The sequence below is a fragment of the Cervus canadensis genome, chromosome 1 (genome assembly GCF_019320065.1).
Source record: "Cervus canadensis isolate Bull #8, Minnesota chromosome 1, ASM1932006v1, whole genome shotgun sequence".
NCBI lineage: Eukaryota > Metazoa > Chordata > Mammalia > Artiodactyla > Cervidae > Cervus > Cervus canadensis.
In genome coordinates, this window is record NC_057386.1 from 28,573,228 (window position 1) to 28,590,462 (window position 17,235).

Below are 17,235 nucleotides of genomic sequence, written 5' to 3' on the forward strand. Positions count from 1 at the left end.
CCTTGGGTAAAATTAGGTTTCATTCATAATGGATACAGTATTTTTACTAAAAGGAAGCTGGTACAATTTTCCGAGTCAGAAGGAATATTGTGTTGAGTCGTGTTTTTTAAAAAGCTAAATAGGGAATTGGAACGACCCTTTTCCTTGTCATTAGTTTGCTGTATTATGAAATTACCCAAGTTCAAGTGCAATCCTGTGTGGAAGCTCAGGCTCCTGCTCCTGCCTGCGTGGCCCCTCTACCCTTGCAGCCCGGGGGCCTGATGGCCTTACGGCTGAGTGACACTCACGTCCAGACCGTGCGTCCCAGGCTGGGCTCCCGACATGGGCAGGGAAACGCTGGGGTGAGCAAACTCAGACCTTCCTGTCTTTAGCCTTGAGTCTCAGGAGACCCTCTGCATGTGGTTGTGCCGCCCCAGCATGGACGGCAGGCTTACCCAGAGACCTGCCGGGAGGATGCTCGGGTTCCAGGGCTTCATCTGCCTGGCAAGAGCTGGCGGTCAGCGGTCAGCGGTCAGGGCCAGTACCCCTGGCTCTGCAGGTGAAGCCCCAGGATGTCCAGAGGCCTGGATGAGCGAGCAGTGGTCTGGGCTCTTGGGAGCATGAATTCCACATTCCCGTGAGGACCAGGGGACAGGGTTTGGGAAGGTGGTCCTCGGAGGGTGGCCCTAGGGAGGTGTGAGAGTGACGAGGGCGGGGAGGTGAGGGGTTCGCGTGGAAGGTTCTCTCTTGTCCTGGGGTCTGAGCGCCCAGGGGCAGGGGCCCTGTTCGTTGTGCAGACCATGCAGCGGGAACTGTATATTCTGAGCAGGAGAACAACAGGTCAGGAGGTCAGGGAGGCCCCCAGGCCCACTTCCAGGGCAATGGAAGGGAGACTGGGTGACTCTGAGCAGAGAGTGGGGGGCAGGGGGCTTCCCTCAGGTACGCCGGCTGCTCCTTTCCACCCCTGAGCCTGCTGGTCCCATAGCCGCTCGTGACAGCCAGGCAAGTGTCACCCGTTCTGCCAGGAGCCGCAGACGGAGTGGAATGACGCCACACACACTGCGGCTCGCGGTGCAGGTTTATTGCAGCAGAGAGAACCCACTCGCCTCACAGATCTGCGGGCTGGGGACCGCCAGCCAGACGCGACTTTGTCAGTTTCCAAAGCACGACCTGAACACAGCCGAGTAAGTGCAGTCGAAAATCAGATGCTACCTCCAATCGCTTTGGGCAGTTTTCAGAGAAGGGACATGTTGCCAGGGTTGTTTGAATGTGGCTTAAACTCCCAAATAAATTCCTCCCAGGGCAGCAGTGCCCCAGAGACAGAGTAACTAAAACATCCTGTTAAGCTTCAAGGTCTTAGGGCAAATGGGACATCAGGTAACTGGATAATGAGGCAGATTTGGGGGGCTGGGGGAACCGCTGGTGTCAGAGGCCACCCCTGCCTGAAGGGACCTATGCACCCCCTGGGAGGAGGGGACAGAAGCATCCCCACCAGAGGTCTGGCTCTTGCTTCTGGCTCTCCAAGCCGCTGGCTGTGTGGAGGCTAATTTCTGAGTCCTGAAGATAGCAGGGTGGAAATGTGTTTTTCACCGAAGGAACAAGGAAAGCTGTGAGGGCTGGCTGGCCCAGCTCAGCCCCTTGACTTCCCTTCTCACTGGGCCCTGGGCCCAGCTGATGCCTGCAGCAGTGGTTGAAGAAGGAGAGGTGGGTCAGAGCTGGAGGGGCTTCTGGCTTTAAGTCTAGTATGCCCCTTCTAGAAAGAACGGCTCTGACACCACCTGTGTGGTACAGTGGATGTCAAAGATGCCCTCGGTTCCCTGGAGTTTCTGAAATGCTGCTACCTAACAGGATGGGGACAAGGGCCAGTCTGAGATTCCCAGGCAACCGTTTGAATCCTCCCTGAGAAGGTGGGCAGCAGCCAGTACTTGGTGTTCTATTAGCATTTGAGGGGGCATGAGGCTGAGAATGTGTGGGGCAGAGGGAGCTGGGCCCGGCTCATTCACAGAAGTGGGGCTGCGGCCGGCAGCTGCATTTACTCTGACGCAGCCTGTGAGGGACCAGAGGCCACGGAACCACAGATATCAGCGTGCGAGTGAGTACCTTGTCTGGCCTCCCCAGCCGGCAGGTGGGGAGCTCCGAGAAGCAAGGTGAACCTGCACTTCGACCTGAGGGAGAAGACGAACCAAGTGATGGTCGGAGGAAGGCCTCTGTAACAACCCTTAAAGGAAAACAAGCAAACAAACAAAAAACCCATCCTCTCCTTGTGTCAATCTACAGAGCCACCCCGATTCTCATTTGGGGAACATTTTGGACATCACCATGAAAAAAGTTGTCCAGTGGTCACTAAGCACCAAATTATTTTACAGCCTCGTTTCAAACGCAGCTATTTTGCTCCTGGTGCTTTGGAATAACCAAAATATTTCTCGCCTAACAGCAGAGTGGAAAAAAAAAAAAAAACCCGAAAACCCTGCGCGTCTCCCTGGACGTCTTCTGCTTTTCCCAGAGTGGGCGGCCGTCAGCTCCGCGGCGCCCCCGCGCCCTCCTCCCCGACCCGCCGCTTGCAGGTGAGCATCAGCAGTAGGAGCAGCGGCAGGTGCCAGAGGCTGCAGAAGAACAGCTTCCGGGAGCTCTTCCGGTCCGCGTCCCGGTAGAACCGGAAGCCGAGGTAGGAGATGTACAGGTTGATGGGCAGGGCGATGACTGGGAAGGTCCAGGTGGTGACGTCCAGGGCGGGCGCGGCAGCGCACATGGCGAGCAGTGCCAGGCAGTGGCGCAGGGCGACGCGCCGGCACAGGGCCGGGTGGGTGACGGACATCATGCAGTAGCCGCCCCGGGAGTAGTCCTCGCGGAGACCCCAGCTCAGCGCGTTGAAGTGAGGGAACTGCCAGGAGTAGAGGATTCCTCCCAGAAGACAGGCCCCTGCATGGAGGGGGAGGCGGGGGAGACGGGGAAGCAAGACAGGCTGTCGTCAGAGGTTTACACAAGCATCCCTTCCGCACCCCCGACGGCGGCGGCCCAGCCTGAGCGCTGCGCCCCCTCCCACCGCTTCCCCAGCCTCACCCAGGTCCTCTGCTCTGAGGCCGAGATGGAGATGGAGGAGACGGGCTGGGGCGCTGAATCCTCTCCTGCATCCCACGTCCTCACCGCTGGGGCGGGAGGCTGGGCACCTGGGTTCCCACGGGGCTGAGCACCTGCGGCTCCTGCCCGCACCCCCCCCCCCATCCCCCGCCCTCCACGTGCTCACACCACGACAAGGAAGGACACGTTTAAGGGCAGCACTGTCCCGGTGAGAACGCTGGGCTGTGCTCTGCTTCCCACAGCTGGCCTGCGAGTGAGGGGCTTGGGTGAGAGGCGGAAGGACCCTCCTGGCAGCTCCCTACTGGGCACCACCAACAGAACCGGAGTGCCGTGGGCAGCCCGGGAGATGCGGGGGTGGGCACCACAGACGGGGCGCAGGGGTACACGGTCCTCACTGCCGGGCAGTCACCTGCCTGTCATCTGCAGTTTTTTAGGACAGGTGAACACCTGAGCATCTCTTCTCTGGAGCTGGGTCTTCCCTAAAACACCCTGGGGTGAAGGCTACCAGTTACTGAGCACCCCCTACTAACAGACACTCTGTCACCTGACTTAATGTGACTGCAGGACTTTAGGTAGATTTTATAATACTCATGATGGCTCTCAGGTGGCTCAGAATCTGCCTGCAATGTGGGAGACCGGGGTTCAATCCCTGGGTTGGGAAGATCTCCTGGAGAAGGAAATGGCCACCCACTGCAGGATTCTTGACTGGGAAATCCCATGGACAGAAGTGCCTGGTGGACTACAGTGCACGGAGTCACACAAGTTGGACACTTGCTACTAAAATAACACATAATCCTCATGAAGCAAACAAATCAGACGATGCTAAGTTCCCTAACAAGAGGTGAAGGAGGAACTCAGCAGGAGCCTGTCTGATTTTCACCCTGGTTCCCCCGATACACTGGGACCGCGTCTCCCGAGGGGGCTGCAGCCACTCCTTGGAAGACAGTTCAGGTTCATTCCTCCTCTCCGCACACAGGACGTGTTCCCCGAGTGCCTACTAAGAGGCCAGCATGGTCTGGGCAGCCTGTCAAGTCCCCCCGTCCATTCTGACTCTATCTTAACTAGCACATACACATCTCAGTTCATGCGAACACTCTCCAATGTGAACAGTAAAAGCAGCAGCTTCTCTTTGCGGAATCTGCTGGCAAAGAAAGGATGGTGCCTGCCACCCACTGGGGACGACCCTGGATGCCAGAGAGGCAGCGGCCAGCAAGGAGTCCAGCGGGTGGGGAGCGCGCAATGCAGTGACCCTGACGGCTGCGACTCAGAGAATCAAACAGGGCGACCTGGGAGTGACTGCTCAGGGAAGAGATTCCCAAAGGTGACGGAGAGCCGCGGCCAGCTCCACTGTCCCGCGGAGTGGCCCAGTGTGTCTGGGGCGACGTGAAGGCTGCGGTCAGGCTGTGTGTGTGTGTGTGTGTGTGTGTGTGTGTGTGTGTGTGTGTGTGTGTGTAGACAGCGTGTGAGGGCAGAGCCCCCAGTGTGTGTGTGTAGACAGCGTGTGAGGGCAGAGCCCCCAGTGTCAGGGGTGTGTGTGTGTGTGTGTGCGCGCGCGGGCTGTGTGTGTGTGTGTGTAGACAGCGTGTGAGGGCAGAGCCCCCAGTGTGTGTGTGTAGACAGCGTGTGAGGGCAGAGCCCCCAGTGTGTGTGTGTAGACAGCGTGTGAGGGCAGAGCCCCCAGTGTCAGGGGTGTGTGTGTGTGTGTGTGTGTGTGCGCGCGCGACGTGAAGGCTGCGGTCAGGGTGTGTGTGTGTGTGTGTGTGTGTGTGTGTGTGTGTGTGGCGAGGTGAAGGCTGCGGTCAGGCTGTGTGTGTGTGTGTACAGGCCCGTGTGTGTGTGTGTGTGTGTAGACAGCATGTGAGGGCAGAGCCCCCAGTGCAGGGGTCATCAGGGACAGGTGACGGGGGCAGACACTGATGCCTTTCCTGCAGGCGGGGAACACCCACAGTTCTTGGTGGAGACGTGGAGGTTCTCTTGGAGGCTGTCTTAAGTTTGCCCATCAGACATCTGTCCCGTGAAGACGTGGCAGCTCGTCCACAGGCCCCGTGGAGAGGAAACATCCGGGTTCTCATGCTCCTGGCACTTCCTATGGGCAGGGCTGCCCTCACCTCACAGATAAGAAGGATTAATCAACTTGCCTGAGGCTCTTCTGCACCCCTGGCACCTTCTCCTACAAAGTTGTTGCCAAACAGCGACTGACACTGGTGGCAGGGTACTCTGCCTGGTGGTCGGGCTTCCCAGGGGGCACTAGTGGTAAAGAACCCGCCTGCCAATGCAGGAGACATAAGAGATGTGGGTTCAATCACCGGGTTGGGAAGATCCCCTGGAGGAGGGCAGGGCAACCCACTCCAGTATTCTTGCTTGGAGAATCTCATGGACAGAGGAGCCTGGTGGGTTACAGTCCCTGGGGTCGCAAAGAGTCAGACACGGCTAAAGAGACTTAGAACCCACGCGTGCCTGGTGGTCATCAGAATGTTGGCCACACTTGGGAGGAGAGGAAGGCTTGTTGGACAAGGAAGACTTGTCTGTTTATTAAGATAAGAGTGCTGGTGCCTTTAAAAAAAGTTTGTCCTCCTACAACCACACAGACGATATTCTTCTTGACAGTGAGCACCCTCAGGGAATTAGCCGAGACAGAAGGCAAGGGTGGACCACCCAGGTACAAGTGAAGTAGAAAACAGGGCGACAGAAGGCCCGCTTCTCCCTCGTGGTCTGATGACAAACTAGAGCCGTCTCCGGATGTCAGAGGGACCAGCACGGAGGAGGCAGTGTGACTGGTTCTTGGGGCACTGGCCACTGGGAGGCTCTGAGCACAGCGCCAGCCCAAGGGGACCAACAGGACCAAGTTGTGTCCCCTGGGGACCAGCATCGCGATCATGTAGAGGTGGGGGAGGGGACAGGTAAGCCAGGGCTCAGGAGCCGTGCTGCTCTTGAAATGGCCGAGAAAGAGCCAGTGCAGCTGGGAAACCAGGCTGGAAACGGTGGAAACATTAGGCTCCCACGTGGAGTCTCGCTTGTCTTTTTCGAAAGCCCTCTTTTTTCGTGTGCCAGCCGGAGTCTTCTGTTTTGCTCAATACACATTTTCAGTTATGCTTCTCCTTAAAATAACATAATTAAAAAAAAATCATTTTCCTAAGAGTAGCATGCTGCTTCCTCCGGGGGGAGGAAATTGGGGTAGGGGTGTTTGGCTCCTGTCACAAATGAAAAGAGCTTTAGAAATCACAGCTTAGCCTTAATGGATTGTAATCACACGTCCCCACCCCCGCACAGTTCTCCTCCACCGGCTGCAGCGGCCTCAGCTCCTATGAAAGATGTGAAACAAATGACTGTCTCCATCGAGATAAGGCGGGTGAGCACAGGAAGCCTGGAATTAGTCCGGGGGCCTTGGGGGAACCCACCTTCCTTGTGGGGGAAACATAAAGCCCTCAGTTTCCTGACTGGAAGGCCTCTGCTCACGCTTGCCCCCACAGAGCAGTCAGCTTGTATTGGGCCTGTGTTCTGTGACAACAGATGTTGACTGCACACCCACTATAGGGTAGGCTTGGTCTGCCCTCGAGGCCCTCTTTCTGCTAGAGTCTGCCCAAGGACAGAGACAACACACGAGGCACAGCCCGGGGGATGTCACCTTCAGTCAGGGCTTGAGGACAGCTCACAGGAGCAAGACCTCAGTCGGCTCTGGGGAGGTCAGGGAGGGCTTCCTGGAAGAGGTGATATGTGACCTGAGATCTGAAGATGGTCTCTTTGAGTTTCAGTCCGTTCATACAAGCCATGTGTGTCCTTCTTTTCGATGTATGTCCTCATTTTCCTGCCTCGCTGCAGAATCTTCATATCTACTGGGTTTAATCGCATCCAGGAGGCAAGCCTGCTTCTTTTCTTTTAATCAAATATCTGTGGGTCGATGAATATGCAGAACACGGCAGTCTGTGATGGTTGCCGCAACTGTGCCTATGACTTTCCAGAGGATAGGTGAGGATGGACGACTCCACGATCCTGTTTGCAGGCAATTCCGGAGAAGGTCCGGGGGTCGGGGGCCTTCCTTCCTTCCCTCATCACACACAGAGAACACGGGAGCTCGCCGACTATGCTGTGTGCACGGACGTGAGGAGAACTCCTAACTCCCGGCCCCTCCCTGATTAGGGGGGCACCTAGGTGAGCAAGGCCAGCCAGAGTCTTCCCAGCCACTCCTGGAAAGTACTCTCAAAGCCTCTCTCAGCCACCTCCACACCGCCCTGACGAGCGGAGAGCCCCACCCTGCGCTCGGGCCCGTAGCATGAGGCACTCCTGTCGTTTTGGGGAAACCGAGTCAAGGTGATCCCCGCCTAATTCCCGACACAGGGGAGATGAGACGCTCCAAGCTAGAGCTCCAGCTCTGTTGGAACTCTTCCAGAAACTAATCCCTTCGGAATGGACTTCAGTGGTTTCAGCTCGCTCGCTCTCTCTGCTGCCCTGTGGGCTCACATTCAGCCCTTCCCATTCCGACCCCAGCCACTCGCTGCCAGCCGCTGTCCACGCAGGGCCTTGAAAAGGAGGAAGAGACGCGGCCCCAGCCTGTGCTGGGCTCGGGGTCCTCCCTCCCCGGACAATGGGCTCCCTCTCCACGCAGCCCCCACCCCTTGGGAGCTTCGGGGTGATGAGCTCATGTAAACTGGGGGCTGGCTGAGGGGTGGGCTTGGCCAAGCCTGAAGCTTCACGGCCAGCGATTTCAAAGCCTTGTTTCCGAGGGTGAACACGAAGGCGCCTGGGGAGACCAATCAGCCTCTCCTGCGTGAAGAGCATCCAGGACGCGGCAGAAGGTGCACGGCGACACAGGGAAGGTGAAAAGTCCCCTGGAAATAGGAAACGGGGTCGGAATGGCCGCCTGCCCTTGAAGGTTCTCTGGAAGGGACGGAGCGGGATAGACAGGCAAGGCAAGGAGGGGGAGATGCTCACCCTTTCCCCCCACCCCGTCATGGTCCCCGCCCGCCATCCACGAGCAGCCCCTTGAAGTTTTGTTTGAAGCGAAGTCGAAAGCAGAGGCAGCACAGAGCCCTGAGTCCCAGGAAGTCAGGGCTTCCCTCCTCCCTTCCCAGTCCCTGGGGTTTCCTCACCTGCTCCCCACGCCTCAGCTCACACTCGAAGGTCTGTGCTTTTATCACACAAACACGAATCTGTTTGCTGAACAGAACTGACTCTGTACTCCGGGCCGGGCGGCATCCACCAAGGCCCAGCTCCTGTGATCCTGACCAGCTATGTGACCCAGGGGTGACAAGGCCAGACGCTGTGTACCCAACGGTCACCAGTTACACTGCTGACCTCCGGCTCGCGGTGGGTTTCTCATCCCTTCCTGCTTAGGAGTTTGTTCTTTCAGCTTTGAAGAGAACAGAGCTCTAAGTATTGTTTGGTTTGCTAATATTCCCGTAGTGTTCCCTGTTCACCCTGTCTTTAGAAATGTCATCTATCTTAATCAGTCTAGTGCTCTAAGGCCAGGTATGGAAAAATCTCACACGAAAGGAGCTTATTTGTTTTCTAGTCTGATTTCGAAGCGAGGCAGCATTTTAAAGAGAATCTTCAAAAGTGTTTGGGTTAAATGCCTGGTACTTATAAGCCCTCAATAAATATCTGTGGAATGAATGAGTGAATGAATTCTGTCCTACCTTCTCACCCTGGAATGAAGGAGGTAAATAAGGTGAGACAGTATCTAACATTTTGTAGTTTACCAGCAGAGGCTAAAAATCCTCATTCCTTTTTGTTTCTAGAACCATCCATCTGTCGACTGTCACTTCCTGATAAGAGCTTGTTCCTGAGTCCTCATTTGTACCTGCAAGTTGGCTGACATAATTAATGTCGACCACACAACATCGGAATTACAGACCAAAGGCGAGTCACAAGCCTCTACGAGCCAGTCACCAGACCCATCCCATAAACTCCCAAGACCTGGGACTTACGCAGACTTAGGGAAATGACAAAACAGAATCTGAGCCTTTTAAGACATGGGGGGGCAATGGGAAGAGAGGTGGCTTTGGTGTGGAGGAGGAGGAGGGGAGGGCAGGGACTTTAGCCTGAAGCCCCTGAGATAAATAGACAGTCTCCGGAGGTAAACACTGCCGAGAGGCTAATGCGTGTGGCTCCAGAGCCAGAGTGTCTGCTGTCGGGCCCTTACCCACGGTCCCCACCCCCCGACCCTCCCTACGGCCCGCAGGTCACCACTCTCCTCGCTGGCCACTGCCTGCAGAGTCACACACCTCGGACAGCGAGCTGGCTGTGCTAGGGGCCGGTCCTCTTACTCAATCTTCCTGAGTTTTAGGTGGTAAGCATTTTTAATATTTTCTGCTAACAGCAGTGAAGCCAAAAAAAAAACAAAGCAGCAAAGTCATTGGGCAGGTGGGAAGAAGGGTCTCAGAGGGGAATGGACACAGGAAAAACCCCTTGTCATGGTCACCTTTATTGACACAAAAGAGTGTTTTCAGGCTGAGCCCTGGCCGGGGCTGGCCCCCTAAAACCAAAATTCCCCTGGGAGAGAAGAGCCACCTGTTTACCGTTCTTTGTGCAGCTGCAGAACAGCGGACACCAAGAACACCTACCGTTTGTTTAGCTTTTACAATATCCACCCATTAATCTGTTTGTCTTCACCCTCCACCTGGCCCCTCAGTCCTGCCTCACAATCACCGCTTCCTCCCTGGGCTGGATTCCCAAGGGGCGGGTCAGCACGGGCACCCTCACCACTGGGGCATCGAGGCCACCACCGGGAGAAGTTCTCTCTCACGTGTGATAAAACAAACCAGACAGCAATGATGCCATCGTGGGGAAAAGAAGCCAGAGCCCCGGGCTGTCCTCACGCTTATCTCATATCTTCACTGGAGGCCAGACAGAAGGCCCTTCAGCGCTTGGGGCCATGAGGTCTTGATCGCCCCATGGCCACCACAAAACCACAGAAAGATCCAGATGCTAAGAAGGGGGAAGGGTAATTCCAAACATGGGATTTCTTTACTCCGTCAGCCGTCTGCGAAGCACTCAGTTTTCTGCAGCTACTTAATCTGGTATCTTTCCTCCCAATGGGGTGGCCAGTTCCTTCGAGGCAGGACCTTCAAGGTGAGGCTTGGGGATCCTCATCGCACATGGCCCCCAGCTGTGGCCCCTCACTTGTGACCACTGTCCACCAAGCCCCAAGAAAGGGCTTTAGCATAGGTCTGCCTGGTCAGGGGCAGTGTCTATAGAGTGCCGGGGCTGGAGTGTGAAGTCCTAGCTGACCAGCTGGGGCAGGTGAGCCGGAGTGGGGAGGGCACGGATGACGTTCCCATGTAGGCACTCATGCCTCCCAGCCCCCGTGCACGCGCTCTCTCTTCTTCTTGGAAAGCATTTCCCCTCTTCAAGTAAATGGGCCGTGACTTATCTCAGAAGTCACTTGGCTCCAAAGTCTTCGTGGCAGCCTTGGGGGGCCAATTAAAGGGAACCCAGAGGCCCCGCTAACGCTCTCTGCTCAGTAATCGCCTGCCTGCCTGTCCCTCAAGATGCTGAGACAGGAGGAGTCCGTGGGAACTGGACTGGGTTTCGGTGACTGCATCTCTCAGGGCCCCGCATGGAGTCGGTTGGGGGGACAGTTCAGCAGGGGGTGAGCCCAGCAGAGGGTACTCTGTGACCACCTAGCCCCTCTCCGCAAATGCCGCCCCCACTCCCCACAACCCCCGGCAGCAAGTTCAGCAGAGATTTCTAAACACTTCTGTCCTCACGGCTGCTCCACGGTGATCAGTCTTCGGAGGTTTAAAGACAAGAAGGGTTGGAGATACCACAGAAGAATTTTTTTTCCCTTCAGAAGGGCTCCTTCAAACAAACACGACCCCTAAGATAAGAACCCAGAAGAGATATGACCACCTCGGTGGATAACAGAAATGACCCTGATACCGCATCAGTGACAGGACCATCTGCCATGCCCTCGGTCCAAATCTCTTAGTGTTTCCAGGGCATTCTAGCAGTGAGAATGCTCTCTGGTTCTGTCTGTTCAGACTGGCTGTTCTCAAATGTGGTCCCTGGATCAGGGGCATGAGCATCACGTGGGAACTTGTTAGAAATGCAGGTTCCCAGGCCCCATCCCAGACCTACTGAAGCAAAGCTCTGGGGGCAGGGCCCAGGAACCTGAGTTTTAATAAGCCCTCCATCCAGGGACACTGATATGCACTGAAGTTTGAGAACCATCATTTTGGACTCTAGCTGGTGACTTCCCTGTTAGAAAATGCAGTTCTAGAAGGTGACAAAACTATATATAATGCTAGCCAACTTAGTCCCCGAAGTCCCAGGAATACAAATCTTTCGACTGTATTCTCTCAGATTCCGCCTTATTGTTTGTGTGTCATGTCCTCCTGTTCTCACAGCTGATGCTCAGAGATACTTGTCGATCGATATCTGGTGGCTGACTTCGGAATATGTTAATTTTTCCATCTCTAAAATGGAAGGTACTTATTCACTGATTCATTATTTCATTTATCCAATTCATTCAAAGATTTATGGCTTAGCTTGAGTTGGCTCTGCCTATCAAATCAATATTTTGAAACTCTTGAAGCAATCTGCAGCATGACGTGAAGTAGTATTACTCTTTTTGTATAAATCTGATAAGGCTTTTTGTTTTAGTCACCAAGTTGTCTGACTCTTTGTGACCCCATGGACTGTAGCCCTCCAGGCTCCTCTGTTCATGGGCTTTCCCAGGCAAGAATACTGGAGTGGGTTGCCATTTCCTTCTCCAGGGGATCGTCCTGACCCAGGGGTCACACCCATGTCTTTTGCATTGGCAGGTGGGTTCTTTACCACTGAGCCATCTGGGAAAGCCCGAAGGCACTTTAGGTGTATGATTTGATCTGTGGTGGATTAGGATTCTGGGGGCAGTAAACCATGCCACTGCTGTGTTCCCCTCAGTGCATTTTAGAGATCTACGGCGAAGGGATGTAACAGAAGTCAGTCTCAAAGGCCACAGAAGGACCTTGCGTGTGTGGTTACACAGCCTGTTAGGCTGCTCTGCGCTACACCAGGGTCAGTCCAGGCAGTCGAAGGCTTGTTGCTTAGGGTTGAACGTGCATTCTTGGGCTGTGGTCTAAACAAAGCACAGCCTGGCCTGAGCTGCTCTGTGTGAATGAGTCTGTACACAAATGATGAGATCTGGATTGCAGAAACAACTATAATTCAAATTCAAGGGAAAAAAAAATTATTTTAAATATGACTCTAGCCGTTTAGCCAGACCGAGACTGTGGCTGAACAAGGGCTCTGCCTGGACATGCGTCCTAAGTGAGAGGACCTGAACAGCGCTTGCTCTCTGGCCTCCAGGGACGCGGCTCAAGCCAACATGTCCCAGGGCCCAAGCTCCTCGCAGGAAACTGCTGGGACAATGACGGGGCCTCCAACCTTCAGCGGGAACCTGGGTCCTTGGATCCTGCACGGAGAGCTGGCCGAGTTCTTCACGGCCCAAGACTGACTGCTGTCGCATCCCTCCAGAGGTGACCTGACCCTAGGGCTGTCACACTTGGTCCTGACCCTGGCCCTGGCTGGGATTCCCTAGACAGAAAAGGCAGTTTGGGGTGCCTTGCTCCTTGTGCCAGGTTTGAGGAAACTGAATAGGACCCAGGGCCGTGTCCACCAGATGGGCGGTGGCCTGGTGTAGGCGTCCACGTGTTGGGGCAGCAGGACCCAGGTGGGAACGGAGTACGTGGGGGAGGCAGAGCCGGGGAGCCACTTGCTTGCTTTCAAATGTCTGAGCATCACTGGAAAGGCTTGGAGGGGAGGGGCGGGAGAGGCTAGTTCGGTCAAGGTTGGGGCTTCAGGCAGAGCCGAGCAGCAGGAATCTGACCAGGAGGTGCCCAGATGTGCACTTAAAAGTTTACAATTGAAGATGGGGGGAGAAGCTCACATGTCATCCAATCCAGGGATGCCAGACCTCTGCCCTCCCCTCCCTCTTCCCTCACCCAAGACAGAGGTCACTATTGGACCCTGTTAGTGACCTGGTTTTTTCAGTAGTCATGTACAGATGTGAGAGCTGGACCATAAAGAAGGCTGAGTGCTAAAGAATTGATGCTTTCGAACTGTGGCACTGGAGAAAACTCTTGAGACAGCAAGGAGATCAAACCAGTCAATCCTAAAGGAAATCAACCCTGAATAACCACTGGAAGGACTAATGCTGAAGCCGAAGCTTCCAATACTTTGGCCACTTGATGTGAAGAGACGACTCATTGGAAGAGACCCTGATGCTGGGAAAGATTGAGGGCAAAAGAAGAAGCGGGCAACAGGATGAGATGGTATGGGGTTGCAAAGAGTCGGACATGACTTAGCGACTGAACAACAACAATGGACCCCAATGCTCTTCCCTACTAAGCCAGTAGACATCTCCCTATCTGCAAAGCCACAGCCAAGTCACAACTAAGAATTGCTCAGAGTCTGCAGATGAATGAAATCTTATGACCTTCTTTCATCTGCACTAATACACCAACTTTATGAATGAGGAAGACTTAACAACTCACTGAGTCTTCACAACAGCTCCGGGAGAGACGGGCTGTGAAAGCCTCGTGTGGGAGGTGAGGAGATGGCCGCCTGAGGTGAGGTTCTGTTCTGAAGGGCAAAAGCTAAGCGGGGAAGGGGGCGCCTGGGTTCCAAACCCAGGCCCCCTCCCCCAGGGCCACTGTTGCCTCCCACTCGCAAGAGACTCTGGTTTCAGGTTCGTCACAGAACAGACCGGCAAGTACACGTTAGGATATTATATTTGCAGATTCGTGAGACTCCGCCATTACAGGATATTAAAGCCTCTCTAAGAGACCATCCAGTGAAGGTGTCCTGGCCTTTGTGAGCTCGCCAGGATGGAGTGTAAGGGCTTTTATGAAAGTCTCAGGGATGTGGCTTCTGGGGCAACGGTTTATGGTCACCAGCCTTCTGATCGCTCATTTGAAAAATATGTACTTACACAGACGGCAAGAAACCTCACCACTTCCTTCCTAAGTGTCGGTCAGGAACACTAATTACTTGACTAATTAGACTGTGAAACTTCCCTTACAGATGGTAAGAAGGACCTATTTTCACCCCACAAATTTAGCCGTGAGTGACATCCCAGCCAAAAACCTGGAGGAGCGTTTCAATGGTTTTATTGTAGACAGCATGAACAATTTAAGCAAATCATATAAAAATAAATTAGAAACTAATGAAAATAGTCTGTCCTCTCTGAAGAGGGGGAAATGACCTGGTTCTGGGGGAGGCAGGAACCTGCTGACGGGGCTGCGTCTGCTGAGCCAGGCAGGCGGGGGCCCAACCCCGACACCTCCTCGGGATGTGGGCCGACCCTCCGCAGACAGGCCTCACTTGGCTCCTGACTTTCAGGCACTTCCTTCTCTTTCTACGTGTCGTCCTGTTCCCTCCCAGCCGCTCCCTATGCAGAGAGCGTCTGCTCACCCAGCGGCCAGGCCGCATGGTCGCCCTGCAGTTCCACATTCAGTGTTTCCCACGGCCACATTCGTGCTCTTGCCAAAGGACCGCTGCTGTTGTTCAGCTGGTACGTCCTCTCCGACTCTTTGCGACCCCATGGACTGTAGCCCACCAGGATCCTCTGTCCATGGGATTCTCCAGGCAAAAATACTGGAGTGGGCTGCTATTTCCTCCTCCAGATTCAGGGAGCAAACCCATGTCTCCTGCATTGGCAGGTGGATTCTTTACCATTGAGCCACTGGGGAAGCCCCTGGCAAAGCACTAGCACAGAATAAAACGTCTACAAGTACCGCAGCCCAGGGAAGGAAGCGGGCTCTGACTCGCGGTGGCCGCCCCTGGAAGCTGGCGCGGGGGGCACCCACGCCCTGGGCCTGTGGAGAAAGAGGCTGAAACACTCACCAGCATCCAGGCTGCCCGTGGCCGCGGTCCAGCCCATGACGGGGGGGATGGCCCCCACGACCGCCCCCACCCACGTGTTGGTGATGCTGACCCTCTTGAGCGGGGTGTAGCAGCAGGTGTATAGGAAAATGTTGAAGAGGCCCAGGGCGCCCGTGAGCGGGTTCACGCCCCAGGTCAGCAGGGCGACTCCGGGAACCGCACAGCATGTGGCGAAGGACACGGCGAGCAGCGGGCTGGAAGAGAGAGCAGAGAACACAACGCTGTCAGGGGTCAGCTCCGGGCGGCCAGTGTGCAGGTCAGAGCCGAGCAGGGGCGATCGGGCCCGGGGCGGAGAGTGGGCTGGGGGCAGCGCTGGCCTGGCCTCAGCCTGGGCCCAGGACATCCTCTGGATGTCATTTAACACGAGGAGGGACTTGCCTGCCAGAGTGCGGCTGCTCCTCCTGTATTTGCCAATTGGGGCTCACAAAGTGAGGAGGGTGGAGGCCTGCGAACCCTGAGTTTGAAGGGAGGCCCTGCCCCACCCCTCCCTGGCCAGGATTGTCCCGACCCCGCCACGCTCATCTGGGCAGGAGCGATGACGGCCCCCTCCTCCCCGGACTGAGCAGAGGGCCGCCCGATACGTGCCTGTTCTGCACATGGTTAGGCTGCGCAGCTGGTGGGAAGCAAGTGGTTGCGACGGATGAACCCCTCGGAGCTCAGAATTTAAGATCTGGGCACAACCAGCATCTTACTTCTGGCAGAGTTCTCCCCATTTATTTACCCTTTGTTTAAAAACACCACCCAGTTAGCAATAATGGGTAAGACTAGCGTGTCTGAGTGCACCTCTGTGTAATAAATTACAGGCTTGACATGGCACCAGCTCCATGCAGCGAGGAGACTGTCTGCAGTGACAGCACTTCCTGGGCCGGAGCGCAGTTTATAGACACGGGACTTTCAAAAGAGGTGGCACAAGGCTGTACGTCAAATAAACATCTACAGCGTAAAGATGACCGCAAGCCTGGTCCTCATCAGAGCCTGCTTTCTGAAGTGGACTTTGTGTGGCATCTTGTGAAAGGCTTTGTGGGAGCCTGGATGAACTGGGTCCACCAGTACCTGCCTGTCCTCATTCTCCCTGAAGCAATCTAAGCAGGTGCTCGAGCCTGCTTCCCCGAGGAGAAGCCACAGTTCACTCCCGGCCCCAGCATGTGCCCACGGGGACCCGGGAGTCACCAGTGCGCAGCTCCGAGGGTCTCTGGTTTTGGCAAGGCCATCAGGGCGAGGGCGGCCGTCTGTCCCCTGCAGGCATGGCCTATGCCTGGGACACTGCCCGCCTGCCTCTCAAGGAACAAGACAAGCTGGGGGTGGGGCAGGAGGGCAGCAGAGCCCACCTGCCGGAGACCAGGGGTGCCGAGGTGCTGACATGTGAAGGGGGTAGGACCCTCGCAGAGTCCTGGCTCCCACGCCAACCTGGGGAGCAGCACTGACCCCTCTCTCCCAGGCTACGACTGCTTGGGCCTGCAGGTGGAACTCAATGAAATGGGAGTCTTGATGGAAAGAGAGAACACCCGAGGGGTATGCTGTTGTCCTGGCAACAGTGATGGAGACCCTCTAACCACACCCGAGACTTGGTGCGTGTTCAACCTGAGGGAATCGCCATCCCCTTCCCCCAACCTCCTTCGCATCTCGCATCTGTGATGCCCCCTAGGGGCCGCTCGAGCTGCCCTGTCCCCCCTCCATCCCTCCCACCCAAAGACCCAGAGCTGGGGCTCCTCCAGGGCTCATCCCTTCCTGACCCTCAGAGTGATGGTGGCAGCTCCTCTCCTGCCTTCTCAGACTCCGGCCCTTCAAGAGACAGCTTTCGCTCTCCTGTAAGAGTGACAGATGCCCTCATCTCAACTTCTTCCCCCCATTTTCTCTCTCACTTTTCAAGGTAGACTCTCCAGTTTTGCTCTTGTGTAATCCCCTCCCTGGTCCGGCTTTTCCCTTCTGCCTCCACGGCTACTGCGCGCCTGCATCCTCACCTCAGTGGCCTTGTTCACCTTCCCCCAAGGTTCCAGCCATCCTCTCCGAGCCCCAGCCTGCCCACAGAGCGACTGTGCCCGCTGTTGTACCTGCTGGTCCCTCCCTCTCCTGCTGCACACCCTCTGGTCCCGACACCATGGAGCTGGACTCCCGAGTGTTCCTGTTGGGCAGGAAACACAGTCTTCCAGAGGCAAGGGGAGGGGGCTGCCTGGGGTCACTTCTCACACTGCTCTGGAAAGAAGACCCGAGATGGCTGAAAAGCAGGGCAAGCATTATATCTGCTCTTCTTTCAATCAGGTAGTTTATAGCTTATAAGAAAGATATTTTTTTCCTCTATGACACTCTAAAAAG

General features: G+C 55.6%; 1 protein-coding gene across 3 annotated transcripts in view; it reads right to left on the reverse strand.

Moving 5' to 3' along the window:
* Positions 1-1,045: 1,045 nt before the first annotated feature.
* LOC122444922 (protoheme IX farnesyltransferase, mitochondrial) overlaps positions 1,046-17,235 on the reverse strand; it is a 113,044-nt gene continuing 96,854 nt past the window's right edge. For 2 of the 3 annotated variants that reach the window (XM_043473712.1, XM_043473704.1), the window contains exons 6-8: positions 14,884-15,116; positions 13,533-13,620; positions 1,046-2,898 (exon numbers count right to left, since the gene is read on the reverse strand). In XM_043473712.1, the coding sequence (XP_043329647.1) occupies positions 2,340-2,898; positions 13,533-13,620; positions 14,884-15,116 (880 nt within the window). In that variant the 3' untranslated portion in view covers positions 1,046-2,339. The remainder of the gene's footprint in view (positions 2,899-13,532; positions 13,621-14,883; positions 15,117-17,235) is intronic. The other variant, XM_043473721.1, reaches the window with a different exon arrangement.